Source organism: Cucurbita pepo, chromosome LG03 (assembly GCF_002806865.2).
Source record: "Cucurbita pepo subsp. pepo cultivar mu-cu-16 chromosome LG03, ASM280686v2, whole genome shotgun sequence".
Classification (NCBI taxonomy): domain Eukaryota; kingdom Viridiplantae; phylum Streptophyta; class Magnoliopsida; order Cucurbitales; family Cucurbitaceae; genus Cucurbita; species Cucurbita pepo.
This window is the reverse complement of record NC_036640.1, coordinates 3,505,481-3,526,620: the sequence shown is the minus strand read 5'-3', so window position 1 is coordinate 3,526,620 and position 21,140 is coordinate 3,505,481. Positions and strand designations below refer to the sequence as shown.

General features: G+C 35.5%; 1 protein-coding gene across 1 annotated transcript in view; it reads right to left on the bottom strand.

Moving 5' to 3' along the window:
- Positions 1–3,643: 3,643 nt before the first annotated feature.
- The window catches only part of LOC111791759 (nuclear pore complex protein GP210), a 34,282-nt gene continuing 16,785 nt past the window's right edge, over positions 3,644–21,140 (bottom strand). The window contains 27 exon segments of the mRNA XM_023673229.1: positions 3,644–4,523; positions 5,888–6,057; positions 6,137–6,236; positions 6,318–6,481; positions 6,714–6,754; positions 7,043–7,236; positions 8,028–8,148; positions 8,746–8,936; positions 9,168–9,349; positions 9,448–9,508; positions 9,613–9,704; positions 10,764–10,830; positions 11,240–11,389; positions 11,785–12,008; positions 12,981–13,088; positions 13,392–13,467; positions 14,017–14,088; positions 14,975–15,087; positions 15,175–15,277; positions 16,664–17,002; positions 17,005–17,086; positions 18,312–18,442; positions 18,522–18,584; positions 18,663–18,818; positions 19,533–19,652; positions 19,809–19,928; positions 20,038–20,184. Coding sequence (XP_023528997.1) covers positions 3,969–4,523; positions 5,888–6,057; positions 6,137–6,236; positions 6,318–6,481; positions 6,714–6,754; positions 7,043–7,236; positions 8,028–8,148; positions 8,746–8,936; positions 9,168–9,349; positions 9,448–9,508; positions 9,613–9,704; positions 10,764–10,830; positions 11,240–11,389; positions 11,785–12,008; positions 12,981–13,088; positions 13,392–13,467; positions 14,017–14,088; positions 14,975–15,087; positions 15,175–15,277; positions 16,664–17,002; positions 17,005–17,086; positions 18,312–18,442; positions 18,522–18,584; positions 18,663–18,818; positions 19,533–19,652; positions 19,809–19,928; positions 20,038–20,184 — 3,942 coding nt within the window. The 3' untranslated portion in view covers positions 3,644–3,968.

The following is a 21,140-nucleotide window of genomic DNA, read 5'->3' as shown; positions in this document are numbered from 1 at the left end:
ATTACCCAATAAATAAAGGAAAGTGCATAATTGAGTTTTGCAATTTCTATCTAAAATTTTGATTGGGAACTTGTAATAAAGCTACTAACTCAATAAGTATTATAGCATATACGTTTATCATCATCATCGACCAATATTAGCTTTAATAAACAAGAAAGTAGGTCAATTTAAACGTAGCTGAGTGCAATAATTTTCATATTGAAAATTAAGAAATTGAACCGCCCTGCAATCGAGTAAAAAAAAGCATAATAAAAGTGTTTTCAAACTCGATCTTCCGATCAAGGACTCGAACATATATTAAGCTGAGAGAAAGTTTGGTCGTGTTCAAATGAAGTTGAATGGAATGGGAAAGTGAAGGAACAAGGGCAACCTGACTCAATATTCAAGATTTTCTAAACTAGAGAATGTCTGCCTATTATCTTTCAACACAAAAGACATAACAGAATAATTGCCTACTGCCTGTATGAACACAACAATGTTCATGTTCTATGCATATATATATATATTCAAAGATTTCAAGATGTCTTAAGTATTCAATGATTCAAAAAATGGGTAACAAAAAGATTAAACTAGAAAAGAGGAGATTCAGAATGGATAGTTCAAGAACTGACCTGTTTGTGTTTGTGGTCATTTACAGGTGGATTCTGCACAAACAACATCAAATAAACACAAACAAAAATTGAGAGAGACATCAAGAACAGGGAAGAGCCAACGCAACAAAACTACATTATTATATGTCAAGAAGATATCACAAAGTCAGCAACAAGCCATAATACCATACATACATCTTCCACAGTGATAGTACAAGAAACAAAAATATGGCAAAAAATATGATGAAATAAGCCATGAGCTCATGATATGGTATGGTATGGTCTTGGTTCAAGGAATTTGAGGAGGGGGTATTGCCACAAGCACTCATACTTCCAAGGATATCAGGATCATGTGCACTATACCTGAAATTGACTTCTCAAATCAACAGACTCTGAAAAAGTAGATTTCAATCATTGAAATCTAAATCCAAGTAGAGATTATCAAGCTAGCTTTTCTTTTGACTATTCATTACTTTTTAGAATTGAAAATGCAATGTCCGAACTCCATGTTCACAACCTGAAAGTGGATAAGACAGCTCGAACAATTACACGGCCTACAATTTCATCATCCTTCAGCATTACTTTGTTATCATTGAAAAAGTCGAACCACCAAACAAGAAATTATTGGAGGTTGTAACGTTCTGGTTGATCTCCATTCACCCATGATCATTATGATGCATGTCTTATAAAGCATCCCTCAACTTTAATTCGTGGCTATATAAAAAGCACTCACTAAAAACTGAGAGGACAGCCACTGTAGTTCAATAACAACTCAATGAAACAAAGTTAAGCACAATAACCATACTCATTGAAGCATTAGCTGTGTTATAATACTTTAAAGTTATGCAACTTTCATGAGGAAGATGTCGAAGTTCATAAAACCTTAGAATAATACCTATCAATTATGACCATATAACTTGGTTCTAAAGATTCAACACAAAAGACATAACAGAATAATTGCCTACTGCCTGTATGAACACAACAATGTTCATGTTCTATGCATATATATATATATTCAAAGATTTCAAGATGTCTTAAGTATTCAATGATTCAAAAAATGGGTAACAAAAAGATTAAACTAGAAAAGAGGAGATTCAGAATGGATAGTTCAAGAACTGACCTGTTTGTGTTTGTGGTCATTTACAGGTGGATTCTGCACAAACAACATCAAATAAACACAAACAAAAATTGAGAGAGACATCAAGAACAGGGAAGAGCCAACGCAACAAAACTACATTATTATATGTCAAGAAGATATCACAAAGTCAGCAACAAGCCATAATACCATACATACATCTTCCACAGTGATAGTACAAGAAACAAAAATATGGCAAAAAATATGATGAAATAAGCCATGAGCTCATGATATGGTATGGTATGGTCTTGGTTCAAGGAATTTGAGGAGGGGGTATTGCCACAAGCACTCATACTTCCAAGGATATCAGGATCATGTGCACTATACCTGAAATTGACTTCTCAAATCAACAGACTCTGAAAAAGTAGATTTCAATCATTGAAATCTAAATCCAAGTAGAGATTATCAAGCTAGCTTTTCTTTTGACTATTCATTACTTTTTAGAATTGAAAATGCAATGTCCGAACTCCATGTTCACAACCTGAAAGTGGATAAGACAGCTCGAACAATTACACGGCCTACAATTTCATCATCCTTCAGCATTACTTTGTTATCATTGAAAAAGTCGAACCACCAAACAAGAAATTATTGGAGGTTGTAACGTTCTGGTTGATCTCCATTCACCCATGATCATTATGATGCATGTCTTATAAAGCATCCCTCAACTTTAATTCGTGGCTATATAAAAAGCACTCACTAAAAACTGAGAGGACAGCCACTGTAGTTCAATAACAACTCAATGAAACAAAGTTAAGCACAATAACCATACTCATTGAAGCATTAGCTGTGTTATAATACTTTAAAGTTATGCAACTTTCATGAGGAAGATGTCGAAGTTCATAAAACCTTAGAATAATACCTATCAATTATGACCATATAACTTGGTTCTAAAGCTCAAAGAATTTGTTAGAACCCAACTTCCCCAACTATGCTCATATTAGTAAAGAATATCCAGTCACATCTGGGGGCGATATTTGAACATGGGATAAACTAGGGCGGGCTTGACTTTCTAAGCCCAGATCACGATCGAGGGAAGGGTTTGCCTCACCACATTATTTGGCTGCTCAAACCCATAACTTGAACAAGTAATCCACTACTCAAGCTCCCGACATAATTTTCTTAATATGCTTCCTGAATCCTCCATTAAACTCAGGTGTAAGATGGTGAATACTTGCCTACANGGGTTTGCCTCACCACATTATTTGGCTGCTCAAACCCATAACTTGAACAAGTAATCCACTACTCAAGCTCCCGACATAATTTTCTTAATATGCTTCCTGAATCCTCCATTAAACTCAGGTTTAAGATGGTGAATACTTGCCTACACTGGGTCCTTACTTTTTTACATAGGCAAATTATCCTATACATTGGGTCACCCATTCAACACATCCTTAAAAAAGTAACTAAGATATTTTTTCAACAAAAAGGTCTGCACCCACCCAAAGGCCCAAACTGTGGAGACATCACATCAAACAAGATTCCTAAAACTCACAATTCAATCAAGAGATAGCATTTCAGTTACTAACCCACATTCTTGATGCTCCTTGAGCCAATTTACAGCAATTACATCAAACAAAAAAGCAATAAATTTTCACAATCATTCTAGTGTAGAAAGGAGTGGCAATCAATGAGTAAAAAATTTAGTGGACAAGAAGAGAGACTTACAGGGAAACATTGACGAGCAATTGAAGTTTTTCGACAGCAGAATGACGGAAACGTCTTTAGAGAGGGATTGCATTTATCATACCATCTTCTACTAGGAGTTGCGAGTGCAAACATAACACAACAGGCAACTTCTGAGTTCCATGACCTCCTTGAGCTCACTGTCGAGACCTTTATCACTATTTCATAGTATCATGATTTGCCCTTTTTTATGCCATTGGTGGTGTCAAAAAGAATTTTCAGAACAACCATGCAATAGAAGGAAACCGAAAAATTCCAATTCATTAAACATTCTTCAAAATAACCATGTCAATAAAACAACGTAAATGTTGATAGCAAAATGGAGAAATTAATGGCATATATGGGTGATACATAATCTTAGCACAATCTCCAGCAAGTTAGTCACAATCAATTGTACAGTCAAATTCTAAATCTCTGAAAATTGTGATCATGATGAACATGGCAGGAATCTTGTGACGGTAAGAGGCACACATATTTATCATAATTTTGAGGACCGGGAACTTATCAGCATTGCCGTCCTGGTAGCACATCAATTAACAAAGGTTCCCCACCACTAGTTACTACCGTCCGTACGGATGATATCGACCACTTGGAGCACTCCCTGCACCATCATATCCTCCTCCTCCACCACCACCACCTCCTCCGCCTCCTCCTCTACTTCCATAAAAGGAGCCTCTACCACCGGAAGGGTATCCAGTGCCAATGCCCATATCATAGCTACCTGCATACCCACCAGTATTAGGAGCAGCACTGCTGTTATATGCACCATAACTCTCGTCAGGTCCACCATAACCACCTCTAAAATCATAACCTCTACTGAAGCCTGCTCCATAACGAGCAGAGTACCCCATAGAGGGGTCTTCTCTGTAAGCTCCAATGCCACCAGTACCATACATTCCATAACCACTAAAATCATTTCCACCATATCCACCATATCCACCACCTCGAGCACCATACGGTCCACCAGCCCTAAAACCACCACCATACCCACCACCTCCAAACTCCCCATATGCATCCCCATAGGTACCACTGTAACTTGGCCTTGAATCATGGTATCTTTTAGAAGGGGGTGGAGGTGGATTAGCCTTTTTTGGCTCTGCCTTCTTGATCTCCACCTTTAGAACAAAGACACACAAACCTCAAATTGTTAAAATGACTCCAATAGATGANTTTAGAACAAAGACACACAAACCTCAAATTGTTAAAATGACTTCAATAGTCAATAGATGATGATGTTGAGTAAATAATCTCCATTCTTATGTTGTACATGTGACTGATACAATAAAAAAATCATAGTAGGACCTATAAAAAGCCTTAAATGCAGTTAACTTTATGAATTTTGGTTTCAACATTTATCTGAATTTGAATAAGCATGCAATAAAAGATGAGGTTNTCATAGTAGGACCTATAAAAAGCCTTAAATGCAGTTAACTTTGTGAATTTTGGTTTCAACATTTATCTGAATTTGAATAAGCATGCAATAAAAGATGGCTTTCTGTTGTTTAGGTGAGGATNTGAATTTGAATAAGCATGCAATAAAAGATGAGGTTTAATTTTGAAAATGTTCAAAATTTGATTCCAATCATTTTCTATTCTATGTTTTAATATTTGAGTTCATAAACAGGACAAATAATCAAACAATATCAAGCATTGCTTCCAAAAAAACAAAAAAAATTATTTTCAATAACCACTAATTTACTTCTCCAAAAACATTTTGCAAAATAGATTTAAAGATTTAGAACTTTTCAACTTCAATCCAGATCATCCCTGAACAACAAATGAACCCATGGACGCAAATAAGTTAAAAGATGGAGCCTACAGGCCCCATCATTACTCTGTATAGACTTCTCAATTGAAGATGCTTGTGCCTTGGTAAAAACAAAAATATTTCAGGATANAAAAAACAAAAAAATTATTTTCAATAACCACTAATTTACTTCTCCAAAAACATTTTGCAAAATAGATTTAAAGATTTAGAACTTTTCAAACTTCAATCCAGATCATCCCAGAACAACTGTAACAACAAATGAACCCATGGACGCAAATAAGTTAAAAAAAATGGAGCCTACAGGCCCCAGCATTACTCTGTATAGACTTCTCAATTGAAGATGCTTGTGCCTTGGTAACAACAAAAATAATTCAGGACATAGTGGCAATGGAGATGTTGGTACGGCATAACAAAGGTTCATAGTGAGGAGGAAGAAGTTGTGCAACAAATGTTCGTAGTGCTACTAAGGTTGTGTTGCTAACAAAGGTTCATGGTGCAAAATCCGAGAAATACTAAAGTTGTGCAACCACATGAGGAGGAAGAAGTTCCATCTATTTCTCAAAGAGAATTGAAACAAATGATAAAAAACCCACAATAGGGACCTAGCGAATTGGTTAATAGAAAGAAGATTTTGTGTAGATACATCAAAATCTACTAAAGACAGAGAGAGGAAATGTTAGACTATCGCAGCCAGGATAGAACTTTGCTGACCTGACTGCCTGCCAACTCAAGTCTGTTTCCATTTGCCAAGAGATCATCAACTGCTTGCTCTGTCTCAAATGTAATAAAACCAAACCCACGAGACCGACTAGTGGAGTGGTCCCGCATAATCTGGTGTTCCTTAACCTCACCATATTGCATAAAAAAGTCCCTGAACTCATCTGCTTGAAACTTAAAAGTGAGTACTCAATACCTCATAGTACCCATCTAAACAAAGCAATGGTGTAATCAATAAGCTACCTTCGTCTACAGACGTAGGAATTCCGCCCACAAAAATCTTCTTGGTCTTGAAATCACGAGAGCTGGAAGATCCTTTGGGTATTGTTCGCTTGATTTCCACCTAAAAATTAAGTCAAAGTTTGAGCATAAAATCATTGAAACCTAATGTCTAACTCAAATTCAACACTAAACATAGGCCTACTTGTTTCCCATTAATAATATGTGTGTCCTCAATGACTTTATCTACCACAGAGGGATCAGCATAAGTCACAAACCCGAATCCGCGGGGATGTCCAGTCTTCCGGTCCTTCATTATAACAGAGTCCGTAATTTCTCCATAATCACCAAAATGTTTAACAAATTGTGCTGCATATAATCAATTGAAATCAACAACAACAACACAGGGATTGCGTAGCAAGAAGCCTGACACCACACAAGACGAAGTGTAAAAAACTAACCAGAAGTCGTTTCCCGCGGTAAACCTCCAACGAAGATTTTCCTACAACAGCACCCAAACGACAAATNATCAACAACAACAACACAGGGATTGCGTAGCAAGAAGCCTGACACCACACAAGACGAAGTGTAAAAAACTAACCAGAAGTCGTTTCCCGCGGTAAACCTCCAACGAAGATTTTCCTACAACAGCACCCAAACGACCATATAAACGGATCAAGAAGCATAAAACAAAACAAAATCGTCCAACACATCATGACCACAAAATACCATGCCCACACCAGAAAATATCGACCGATTACCCAGAGATTCGCTTGGAGTATTACAGAGCANATATAAACGGATCAAGAAGCATAAAACAAACCAAAATCGTCCAACACATCATAACCACAAAATACCATGCCCACACCAGAAAATATCGACCGAGTACCCAGAGATTCGCTTGGAGTATTACAGAGAAAGAAAACTTACCCCGCACTCGCTCCGTCGCCATGAGAGGGAGGATCATGTCTACTCCCATCGTCTTTGTGGTTCAAGGGCTTGGCGTCCTCATGTTCGCCATTAGTGGCAGCATCATTCCCCTTGGAATCCATGGAGTTTTCCGACATTAACGGAGCAGAGGAACAAGAAGAGAGAGGGTAAAGACAAGGGAACGAGGGAATTGGCTAAGCCCTAGAGAACATGCGTTGCTGATGTTGGTTCGCACCGCCGAGTTCGGAAAAATGGCGCCCTTAAACCCTAGAATTCGCAATTGGCCACAACCTCCAGACCTGCCTCTTAATTCATTGGACCAATGCAATAAATATCTTGGTTTTCAATCTGCTGCGTCCTGGCTTACTTTTATCCCATGCAACCGGTAGTGATGGAAGAATAATATTCATTTAAATTTTCAATTTCAAAAATTAATTTTTGTATTTGATGTCACTTAGTCTAACTTTTTGGCTTTATTCTATATTTTTAAAATTAAGACCCACTAAATAATTTTAAATTCATACACAAATTTAAAAGTTTAAGGACTAAATTTATAATGATTAACCCTTTAAAATTTATAAAAAGTTGATTCGTCTTTCATTATCATTTTGTTAACATATTTAGACACGTGCTTATATAGTAATACTATGATATACAAATAAATAAACCCTTTTACAAGTTCATATTTATATAATGTGAGACGTATTTATTAAGAGTTAAAAGAGTTTATTACATGACATAATTTAGTTAAAATTGTTTCTCTTTTAAAATTTAAATAAAAAAAGTACTTATAAAACATCTCAACTTTATGTTTAGTTTCGAAAATACCTTTAAACTTTAACTCTAAAGTTTTTAGATGAAAAACCCATTGTTTATCTACGATGAGGGTAAATTACTAAAATAGCAATAAACGCAGAACTTTTAACTTATTATTATTAATCTATTATGGAATAAGAGCTCGACCCTGAGCAAGGGCCTAATTCACGTAAGTAAAGGGGCAGTACATCGTCAATTGAAGAGCCAGATCAGTCGATAAACTTCTATTCATGAGAGATTCTAAGTGAGAGACTCCCACAACAATCGAGTCTCTTGGATCAATAACCAAACTAGCTTTACAAATTTTGTAACCCAATGTTCCCAATGGTACAGGGCCATTGTTCCAAAGTCCAGACAAAGACCCAAATCAAAGAGTGTACAGAAGTCTTAACAATCACTTAAGAAAGCCTGATTCTAAGCACAATTCAATCATCCTCTAGCATGATACTAATCTCTAACATATACTCCTTTGAAAATGATTTAGAGTTGGAAAACATTGTAAATCCCATAATTTTAATCAAACATAAGAACAATTCCAAAATCTGGGACTTGCATGATAAAACTTGAACCTCTCCTCCAAAGAAAAGTGCGAAAATGGAGCCCAATAAAAAGTGGGATCCAAACAGCCAAGAGGTTCAGATCTTCTTCTAGCCATTGTAATAAGAATGCCTGTTGAATGGGTTGGAATAAGTTCGACAGCAGACACGAAACTAGAAGGTATTTTGCACGTTGAATCTCCGTCTTCNTCTCCTCCAAAGAAAAGTGCGAAAATGGAGCCCAATAAAAAGTGGGATCCAAACAGCCAAGAGGTTCAGATCTTCTTCGAGCCATAGTAACAAGAATGCCTGTTGAATGGGTTGGAATAAGTTCGACAGCAGACACGAAACTAGAAGGTATTTTGCACGTTGAATCTCCGTCTTCCCTCACGTTTGTAATATGGAGTCTCGTCAATTGTTTGTCTTACGTAGTCTACAAATGGTTGTGGTGTTCGAGGAGACTGTTCATTCGAAAGAACAGGGCTGCTGCGATCGGGCGTGACGGGTGCTGTAATAGTTGGAGTATGAGTAGTGGCAGGACGNCTAGAAGGTATTTTGCACGTTGAATCTCCGTCTTCCCTCACGTTTGTAATATGGAGTCTCGTCAATTGTTTGTCTTACGTAGTCTACAAATGGTTGTGGTGTTCGAGGAGACTGTTCATTCGAAAGAACAGGGCTGCTGCGATCGGGCGTGACGGGTGCTGTAATAGTTGGAGTACGAGTAGTGGCAGGACGAGAGGGCTGNTAGTTGGAGTATGAGTAGTGGCAGGACGAGAGGGCTGAGAGGGCTGAGCTCTGTTAGGCTTGTCCAGGAAACAAATAAATAAAGCAATAGTTAATATGAGCAAGAACAGAGAGCCAAGTATTGTAGCCCAAATGGTCGTTGTACCAAAGGCGGCTACTGATACTTCTTTTTCTCTGGGTTCATAGAAGACATCAATTTCTGTTCTTTGGCCTGCAACACACACATACCATCGCCAAAATCATGCATCTCAATTTGGTGATATTAATGATGAAAGGGATTGTTTTAGGAATAGAGTAAAAGCAGCTTACCGTTGGCGGCTAATGTGATAATAATTTTGTCTTTGAATCTCTTCGTTCCCATTGCTTTCACCTGAGTACAGATTGTTTAAAGAAATACGGGCAGAACTTGCTTCATATACGGGCTTAAACAAATTGATTGGATTATGAGTAAATATTAAGTAGGGTCAAACTTACTTCATACTCTGAATGACCACCAACCCCAGAATCTTCTTTAGAAATAGGACCAACGATGACCAAATCCCGTTCATGGCAGTAAAGTTCAACGTCTATAATAGTGTAAAAGCAAATATCATCAGCAACATTCAATGTAAAATACACACAAGATATCTTCATAAAGTAATAGTTTTAATACTACAGGGCCATGGATGGGATGAGATGGGCCATTGTGGACTGGAAGTTATCTGCTATAGAATTAATGAAGTGTTGCTGGCAGTAACAAGTCAACAGACATGCTAAATGGAAGCCGGGAAAAGGTTTCAGCAATAATACGACACTATATTCTTATAGTAGTTGTCAATAAGAAAATTTTCCTAATTATGATTCCGTATACTATATACGAATGAAACAACAGCAAAAGTGTGAGATCCCACATCGGTTGGAGAGAGGAACGAAACATTCCTTATAAGGGTGCAGAAACCTCTCCCTACCAGACGCGTTTTAGAACCTTGAGGGGAAGTCCTTGATGGGAAAGCTCAAAGAAAACAATATCGGTTAGTGGTGGGCTTGGATTGTTACAAAAAACCCTCTCGTTTTCTAAGAAAACTCCCCATAAACTTTCCCAAATTCGTTGTAGTAACTTAGTACAATCTTAAGCAACCACAAAACTGGTCTAATAAATCCATAGGCTACGTCAAGAAGAAAAAGTAAAGGAAGAAGGAAGCCTTTAAACAACTTTATTGAACCAGAGATCATTATCTTTTTGGATAGTAACTAACAGCGACTAGCAAGCTCAAACATTTTGACCTCCATGGTGACAAGAAAACACATAGCCAATTGGCCATGCGTTCAATTAATGAGATATAATTATTATCTTTTAAAGAAAATAGAATCCTCCAGAACTTTAATTGAACCATAGAGAGAAGAGACACTCTCAGGTTTATCTGGGGAGTTAAACACAGAATTTGGCAGATCTACTAATAAATTTCATTTCAAAACATAATATAATAATTATTTTTTCGTATGAAACAGAATCCTCCATAACATTATAAACCATATTAGAGATTTCCTCAAGTTCATAAAACATAGTGTGTTGAACATAGAATTTGGCATATCTAATAATATATTACAAATTCTCTCTTACAATATGTATAAAGTTGTTAGCTTACCTGTATTCCCCAAGATAGTTATAACAGTCTTGTTCGAATCGGGAGTCAGAATCAATTGCGTTGCACTCTGAAATTTGGAAATAGACAAAATTTGATAAGATCACACACCAAATTTTCTTGGAATACAAACTAATTTTACGAAGAAGGAACATATGTAAAGGATTTGACTGAGCTTTATTGAACTATTGGAAATTACTATTATTATTTTGAAAAAGAGTTTTAAAAATACCTTCTCATGGAGATAGCAAATGATTTAAACAAGCTAAAATTGACAAAAATCTTTGTCACATTATCCAAAATCATCAGTTCTAGGAAAGAAAGAAAAGAACTTAAATGACTAATTTCTTATGTTGATGCCCATATTTACGAGCTTAATATGGACATCAATTTGTGACTGGAAGAAACATCCGGATAAAATTATACAGGTTCAGTTTCCTGATAAATACAATGCAGGTGTTTATTAATGATTGAATTACCTTGCCCATCTCCATAACAGAGAAGCCCCCAATAAAAAGTGCAGAAGCAGATCCAGAAATTTGGCTGCCTTCTCGAGATGAAGCATAAATAGTAACAGATATATCTGGTCTCATGGCCTTCGACTTGGGGGCTGAATGTGCCAAGTNAAAAAAAAAAAAAAAAAAAAAAAAAAAAAAAAAAAAAAAAAAAAAAAACTTTATACCCTAACAAATTATTAGCTTCAAGTAAATTAATAAATTTACCACGTATACAACAAGAAAATATATAATTGATTAATTGTAATTTATAACCAGATCAGAAAATATTATAAAATTAATAAATGAAAAAGAAAAACAATCTCACCAACTTTCCTTTATTATTACTGATGGAAAACTAATTTTCTGAACTATATTTAAAATTCTTGGAAACTTCATTAGCTAACTAGGTAAATTTGCCCAAAATATATTGTTGTCAAATTAGTTGGTCAGGGAATATAATCACCGAATTACAACCTCAAAAGAATTCAACATGAAAGAGTCATTACATATGGTACCGAAAATTATTACACAACTGACCAAAGATATTTCCAAAATTCAGTGACAGTGAAATCTAATGTCTTATATTCACATGAATACAAATCTACAAACCTGAAATTCACAGAGAAGTTATATCCTTTTGCTGGGAAAGGAACATTTGTCAAAATTTCAGCTGGAGCAACCACGGACAGAATGTACCCAGTCTGTACTGTTGCTGTTGTCCTTAAGTTCAAATTCGAACCTTCAAATAGTACTGTAGCATGGAACAGGTTGTGGATTATGTGGCAAGTATAAACTATCTTCCTCTCAATTCTTGATATATTTTTAGAGATACATGATCATTTTATGCGATAATATATACAAATAAACCTCTAGAATCAATCCTTAGATATTAGCTAACATTTTCCTTAAAGGGATTACGAAAATATCCCTTAACTACACAAATATTCCTTGAATCAAGACCATTCCTTCAACACTAAGATAACGCAACACTCTATATGCTGCCTAAAGGTGAGGTTCTTGTGGATCATGCATGATTGGCTAATTACTCTTACTGAGTATGTTATGCTTAGTCTAATGTGAGCTAAATATATGAGCCTCGCCACTAACCTTTGGTAGATTTATCTGTTCCTATAGGTTCTTTTAGCCTGTTCAGTACATTTCTCTATTCACTATATGAGCCTCCCCGCTAGCCTTTGGATCATGCAGAAAGTTGGACTTGCAGCTTTCCGATGGTGACCTTGCGGTGGACTGTGATACTTGATTGGATGAGTTATTGTGATACTTGGTTGAAAGCAGAAAGCAAAGGCGATTGGTTGTAGTAATGCACAAAAGGTCGGCAGCTATGAAGGCTCTGAACAAAATTTATCACGATGGATGATTGGCGGCTATGAAGGCTTCATCGATTGAGTTAAGGTTTGGTTTTAGGCTATGACACCATATTACATGTATAAACTATCGTTCTCTCCATTCTTCATACATTTTCAGAGAGGTACATTATCCTTTTATAAAACAAAAAGCTAAAATAATATTCCTCGACACTAGTTAAAATTAAATCTAGCTAAATACCTAGAATTAATCTCTCGATATTAGGTAATATTTTCTTTATTTACAGGATAACAAAACATCTGCTAATTACACAGATATTCCTTAAATCAAGATCATTCCTTAAAATATAAGTTTAAAAATGAAGTAACAAATATAACCCAATGAAGATATCAGGTACCTTCGGTTGAACCAGGACCAACTGCTTCAGCTATCCCAGATAGCATATCCACAGATAAAACACTTCCATTGGTTGTAGTCCACCGGCCCGAAAGTTGACCATTGAAACCTACACATATTTATAGCAAAATCCTTATATTTAACTGCTTAAGCTGGCCTGAGTTTCACCCCCACACCCCCACCCCTTCAACGAGAAAAAAATGAGAAAAAAAAAGAAGAAAAAGAAAACCCTGCATTATCCTGAAGTATGGAGGTACGCATTTGAAAATTAATTTGCAAGGAGAATAATCATGACATGACAAAGAAACTAATCAAGTGTGTGTCTTGATATTGGCTTTTCGAGTAAAATTTAGACTCAGTCTATCAACGAGAAGATCTGATGCTCTCAATTCAATTCCCGCGAGATACTAACCTTTTATACTGAAGTTGAGATGACTACCAACAATAATTACTGGGTCTTGAGGATGTATTAGCGCACCAACTGAAATCTGGAGGAGACGATGAGATTCAGGGAATCATAAAGAAATTATGGCATGATATAACTTGCATAAAGGTGTCAGGCTTACACCTGTAAATCACGATATGTACGAACTACTCTTTGGAGATATGAAAAAATGTGCAACCCCAAAAAAGATACATTGAACAACACTGGCCACACTATGGAAACTGTTTTTTTGGGGAGGTCTTATCTGACTGAAGAAAAACTAAAGACTAAAAATTAGTTGTCCAGAAAAACTAAAAATTAAAACTTATACAGATCTTATCTGACTGAAACTAATAACTCCACCTTAGTTGTCCATATAACTTACAGATGCAAGTGTAAGAGAGTTATGCATGTTGATTAGTGTCTTAACACTGCCAATTTAATTGACTGGGTTTCAAAGGATCTCAAGCAAGGAGAAAGCTACGATCATGTGAAACACATCGATATTTTAGGTTTTCTTATGTCAAAATTCTTTGTTCTCTCTCTTTGTCAAAAAAATATGAACGCACATAAATATTTTACAAATTTAAAAGAAGAGGCCCTTGGTCCATACCAATATATAGTCTGACTTTTCTGGATTCTTGTCAATCGATACTTGGACAAGAGCTCTACCATGTTGCCTTGCCTTCAACAATAAAAGAAGAAGTCACAACAGAGCTACAGCAAAATATAGTTAAATTAAAAATTCACAATAGCCAACACACAATTACTGCCTACAATTATGTGAGTTGCATGTGGTTAAGAACTCTTTTAATGAAATTCTAGATTTTCTTTTTCTTATAGAAGATAAAATTTATTAGTAAACCGAAAAGAGAAGAGAAGAAGAAGATGAGAGTGCTCGAGGAGATGAATAATTGGGATGACTCTGAAAACAGGGATATTTTAAGAAGATGAATAATTGGGATCCTTGCAATTCTCATCAACAAACAAGGATAGATGTACATCACGACGACCAAGCACAGGAGGAATGGATATCAAGGTCAGGTTTCTTCTAAAAGACAACTCCAAAGAGCCATGACGAGAATATAAAACCTTTGTTGTCTAAGAAAATTAAATAAGGGCTTGACCAGGGACGAATTATGATGATAAAGCCAATCAAACTTGATTCTAAAACAAGATGACATTTCTTGACTAATAAACTTAAGGAAAAAAAATATGTTTGGTCCCTAAGGTTTGAGTTCGGTGTCTATTTAGTCCTGATGTTTCAAAAGGTATTTTAGTCTTGAGATAAAGAAAATAGTTCTAAATGGTCACAAGTTAATTTCACAGTTAATTGACTCACGAAAAAATGATGTGAAATCTTGATATGACAAATTTTAATAATTTTACATTCTTCTTTTTTTCATGGCTTGGTGAAAACCAAATAAGAAACTTCAGAATTTTCACGAACCTTCAAACACAAGCCACACTTCCTAGAGCTGTCCATTCGAAACGTTTGCAGACTATATAGATAAATCTATTCTGATATTACAAACCAATATATTTTTATGTAAAGACAGTATTTCACGTACCTTCAAATAAATATATCCATTGCCTTCTCTCGAATAATTAACAGAAACAATATCTGGGTAGTTAGTTTCCACGTAAAAGAGAACAACATCATGAGCCTCGTGAAAGAGATTGCCTAGTTAAGAACATTGTCAGATATGATCCACAAGAAAAGAATATCAAAGCATATAAAATCAAATTTTTACAAATAAAAAATTGGTACCTAGAGAATCATAGTAGCTAATTGGAAGACGAAGTTCGGTATCAACAGCAAGATTGATCACGTGGAAAGGGAATTCCTGATTTGTTAACCTTATTTGGGCGACCTGATAACATATACCCAGACTGAGTGAGAAGCTAATGAACAGATGAAGATATATATAACACCTAACACAATACATCAACCAAGGGAATACTGCGTGAAAACGGGGAGGAGATCTCTTATGCACATATAAGGTTAACAAATGTGGGAACCTCTATCAAGCAATCCTGATTCTTAGGAAAATCCAGGAAATAAAATTAATGAGTAGATATCATGTAAGCTTCAATATTCCCAAATACTACAAAGATGCAACATACAGAGATTTTCTTGAAGAAGGCACATATCTAAAAGTGGAAGACCCCTTGTAAAGTGGAATAATTTTTTGTGTGTGTGCATTGCTGACTGGTGAGGCAGGATATACAAGAATAAGATTATCTTGTTATTAGGGGGGCTCGGGGGGATTAGTATCTCAAGGTGTTGTTAAGAGAGACAATGTCCCTCTTGAATTGGCCAGTAAATGATAGATCAATTTTCCATTGGAAGATATTAATCAATAAGGATGCTATTATATTCTAAATTTGGTAGAAGTTTCACAATGTAAAGGAACATAGAAATTCAGAAAGGAACAAAAAATAAGTGATGAACATAATATTCCATGCCTCTTCAAGAAATATAACAATTATGAGTTGAGGATAATGAAAATCAAAATGAAAATGAAAATAAAACAAAATGAGAGTAAAGGAATGACTTTCCCTACTCNACCTCTATCAAGCAATCCTGATTCTTAGGAAAATCCAGGAAATAAAATTAATGAGTAGATATCATGTAAGCTTCAATATTCCCAAATACTACAAAGATGCAACATACAGAGATTTTCTTGAAGAAGGCACATATCTAAAAGTGGAAGACCCCTTGTAAAGTGGAATAATTTTTTGTGTGTGTGCATTGCTGACTGGTGAGGCAGGATATACAAGAATAAGATTATCTTGTTATTAGGGGGGCTCGGGGGGATTAGTATCTCAAGGTGTTGTTAAGAGAGACAATGTCCCTCTTGAATTGGCCAGTAAATGATAGATCAATTTTCCATTGGAAGATATTAATCAATAAGGATGCTATTATATTCTAAATTTGGTAGAAGTTTCACAATGTAAAGGAACATAGAAATTCAGAAAGGAACAAAAAATAAGTGATGAACATAATATTCCAGGCCTCTTCAAGAAATATAACAATTATGAGTTGAGGATAATGAAAATGAAAATGAAAATGAAAATAAAAATAAAACAAAATGAGAGTAAAGGAATGACTTTCCCTACTCCTTCCGGGAGAACGTCCTCCAAAATAACGAATTTTTGGCTAAGGCTCATAATAAATGAATGATTTCTCATGGATATTTTAAGCTCATGGCACTCTAATATTCAGATATTGACACACAAGGAAATAAAATTTATACCTCTGCCACTCTGACACAAGCAGCAATCTCCATTCTTCCAGAAGAGCGATCATTTGCCTGAATGCATGCAATATTGTTACTCTCTGCAGTCTTTATTCTTTCCCCATGAATGGAGATGGCATCCTTCCAGGCATCTTCATCCTTTTCACCACAACCTCTTAATATGGAATATGTTATAGTTCTTTTTCGGCTCTGAGTCTCCCAGTGGCCATATGAGTCCAAGGATGATGGCAAAGCTTTGCTTGAAGTGTAGTAGGGAGGAAGAATCCAGGTGATTGGAACTCCAAGAGCAAGGGGAAGATTAGGTATCACTGATAAAGACGCCGAAGCANTGCCGAAGCATTAAAAATTTTTGTTTCTATTTTTGAATCAGAAGTGAATTCACACAGGAACGATACAGCAATCTTCGTTATGCCTGCAGATCTGCGGGAAGAATAAACACAGATAAACAAAAGCAGGAAAGGTGAAAGCAAGACAGTAATCTATGAATGAAAAGGGATCATCATACACCCAGCAATCCACCGAAAAATGTGTCACCACCTCATTTCCAATAATTCAACCTCGCCTGATATGAATGAGTAAATTGATAAAAAAAGACTTAATCCTTAATATTTGTCTGATATGTACGCCTAAATTGATAGTACCTAATAGCTTATAAGAATGTAATAAAGTTGCTCCATTCCTATTTATGATTATACAATTTTCATTTTTTATAAATTACCCCCATTTTCAATAGAACATTAAAAATTCAGTCTTGCTAATCAAAATAAAAATTTACTACTAACCTCAAAGTAATCTCAAACATTATTCAGCAATCAAATAAAAATAGGTGTATTGGGCATGAACAAGGAGTGTTTGCCTAGAACATATGCCCAACCCATCCTCAACCATCATGTTTTCACACCATGTACTTAGTTTTGTCGTTTATTTTCATTTGTTAAGAGTCTTGTGGATGTACAACATTTCTCCCTTCTTAACATATAGTAAATTTGTTTCAAAATGTAATATAGAGAGACCAAATAGTCATCAAATCTCCCCCAACCAAGTATTGTAAATGCTATTGCTCTCAGGCTTTTTAGCCATGGTCTACAACGCTTTCTTTTCAAGATGTTTTCAAATACTTTTCTTTGCTCACGTTTTATAAGACCATTTTTAGTGAAAATGTGAGTGGAGGCTAGACCCGTGCTCAAGGTTGTCTGCAGTAGTTGATCTTTTACAGCTGACTTGCAACAATGCGTTGAAGCAAGCCCTGCACAATCACTCGTCTCAAGATAGAGAAGATACGATTGTGACAATAGGCACCCCCCCACCCCCGAAAAAAAAAGATAGGTACAGTTTAAATAAATTTAAACCAAAATTTGAAGATAAAACTTAAAATATTAATAATGATAATAAATAAATTAATAAAAAGTCATAAAACTCAAATTTACGCAGTAGCTTGAATCCCTGTAGTCTTGTTATGTCGACTGAATTGTCAAAACAAGAGATAGAAGCCAANTTAATAATGATAATAAATAAATTAATAAAAAGTCATAAAACTCAAATTTACGCAGTAGCTTGAATCCCCGTAGTCTTGTTATGTCGACTGAATTGTCAAAACAAGAGATAGAAGCCAAATTAGTTTGCTGCAGCAATATTTGGTGCATACCTTCCATATACCATATTGATAAAGCCAAGCTCCTCGTTCATATAACTCATTAACTGAACATCCTCTAGAACAGTTGAAGTAGGCTTGAGGTCTCTACCACTGAGGCGCTCTGACAATCTATAACTCAACACCTAAGCAACATATGTCAAACTTCTATCCAATGGATACCAATACCTCAATTTAAGAAATCACAGAGGCAGATAGTCTCACCGTTTCATCTTCAATAGTCCAACTATAACCTTTGCACAATTGATAAAAGGAAAATACATCACCCTGACAACAGACTAAAGTCAGTAGGTCGCCATGTTAGAAAACAGATGAAAGTGCTTTGCTTCAGTTCTTAATTGTTACCTTTGGAAACAAGGGATAAATAGGCATCTCGTTCCCAACACCTAGTTGTTCATTTTGTACATTCAACAACACACTGGACGGAATTCCTACTTTAATGTTTCCATATGCTCGACAAATAATAGAGCCTCCGTAACGAAAAAAAGTTGCACTGATATTCTGGAAGTTTTTAAGGAAAAAGGAACGACATTAGGAAATGGTGAGTGCATACTTAATGACAAACAGAAACACACACTATCCAGTTGGGAGTTGTAAAATAATAATTAAACAAAATATATAAGGAAAAAAAATCAATTTATACCCCTAAACTTTGGGGGTGTACGAATTAAAATCTCAAACTAATAAATGTATCAAACTAAACACTAAACTTTCATGAGTGAATCAATTTAGACCATTTATTAGAATTTCGTTTCAAAACTGCACATGCATATTTTTCACGTGTAAACTTCTTTAAATGTAAGGACTAATTTAAATTCGAGAAAAATGCAAAAATCATTTTGAGATATTTTTCATCTTCTCGGCTTCTGTTTTTCTCTAGTATTTAGAAAGGGTTACATGATAATTTTCTTGTAACACGTATTTAATGGAAGTGAAAATATATAAATCACTAACAAATGGTTTAAATTGATTGACTTAACAAATTTTAGAGTTAAATTGATAAAACTATAAGTTTGAGGTTTTGATACAACTCCGAAGTTCAGGTTATAAATTGATTTTTCCCAACTTATAACATAAAACCCGTGCTTTAAAAGTGCAAGGTGCACTACAAGGCGACAAAACTCTAAGTCATTCGTTGAGAATCTATTTCTTACAGCAAGAAAGAAAACTAGAAGGATCACAGCATATGAATAGTGAGTTGGCAATATTTCTTACACATTTCCCAGACGAAACTGCCGAAAGTAGCCCAGAAGACTTATGAACATTCACAATTGCATTATCCAAACTTGCATATTCAACGTATGTGCCAACTGTTGGACCACCTTCGACTGTGAGCTGCGGTTACACAAAAAAGGAAATGCAATTATATCACAGATTTCCTTTTCTATTTTATGAAATAATAAACATCACAATCTGAAAGCAAAGAACCTATCTTTTCTCTATTTTGTACTTATTTTTCTATATTCCAGGATCCATAAGTCAGTGACTTACCGTATAAGATGCACCTGGAAAAAGAAAAATATCATGTGGGTGAACTCTTGGTGGTGCATAGACTTCAATCTTTATTGGTTTGCTTAATATTTCACGTCCAGATTGTTGTAGAATGCTCACCTGTTTTAATAATAAATTTAACTTGTAAATTCAAACACCTCTTCAGAAATTGACAAAAGTTCAAATTATACACTATTGCAAATAAACACTAAGACGAAAGTAAACTTACATAAAGAGTAGTTGTCCCAAGTGATACAGCTTTAATTTTGAAACTTGGAGCTTTAACCACCCCATGACGAGTAATCATAGAATCATCAGTGTCTACAAGCTCAACTATTTGATCCTCAATATGAACGAGAATATTCATGTACGCAAACTGTATTACAAAAAAGAATGCAGTAAATTAACTTTGCTATTTCTATATCTAAATAGAGATTGAACATCGTATGAATGATGGAAGCGCATAGAAAAGGCACAAGGATGCTCCCAAACCAAGGGGAATCACGAGGAGGCCCTCAGTCTTTTTCTTAATAAAAAACAAAAATTTCATTGTTGAAACAGGAGGTAGACAAAGAAAAAGGAGTTCCAATTTGATAAGATCTACATCACAAGCAAACAGTTGTCCAACTCTTCACTAGCTCAAGATTTCCCCAAACTCAATGCACTTGCTTCCTCCACTCCAAAATAGCTCCCGTGATGAGCATGTAGTGGTTTTAGGTCTTTTTTTTTTTTTTTTTTTTTTTTTTTTTNGTATGAAAAGAGACTACTGCTCAAAGATAAATGAGCAAAAATAAACAGGGAAGGAAAAAAAAAAGACTGAAAAAAACACAACGAAATAAACAAAAGAAGTCAAAAGATTAAAACTAGAAAGGAACAATAAACCTGGCTTAGTTACGATATATATCCTAAATGGAAAGCCCTACAAACTTCCTGGACAGAAAAGAAACTTTGTAGATTACTTAACGATGAGAAGATTTCTAAATGGCCATGTTTTCCCTCAAGCACTCATTGGCCTCTCTATCAGATATTGATGAAAAATGATTGCCCTCTTGAATCTACGAATCAATTTGAAGTAAGACCTCTATTTGAATAGAATGTAAGCAAACACGATCCTGAACAACGAAATCATTGGTACTTAAGATGCCATTCAAATAGAAGGGTCGAGCAAGAGTGTTATGTGTTTGGAGGAGTCTGAATGCAGCGACATTTATATCTTGTGATTTTTCCAACAAATTCTAAAATATTCTTCCATCTTCATTCAGATGGCCAAACCCTCTACTAATACAAAAGTTTTACAATTGCCAATTTTTTTTGGGGGGGGGGGGGGGGGGG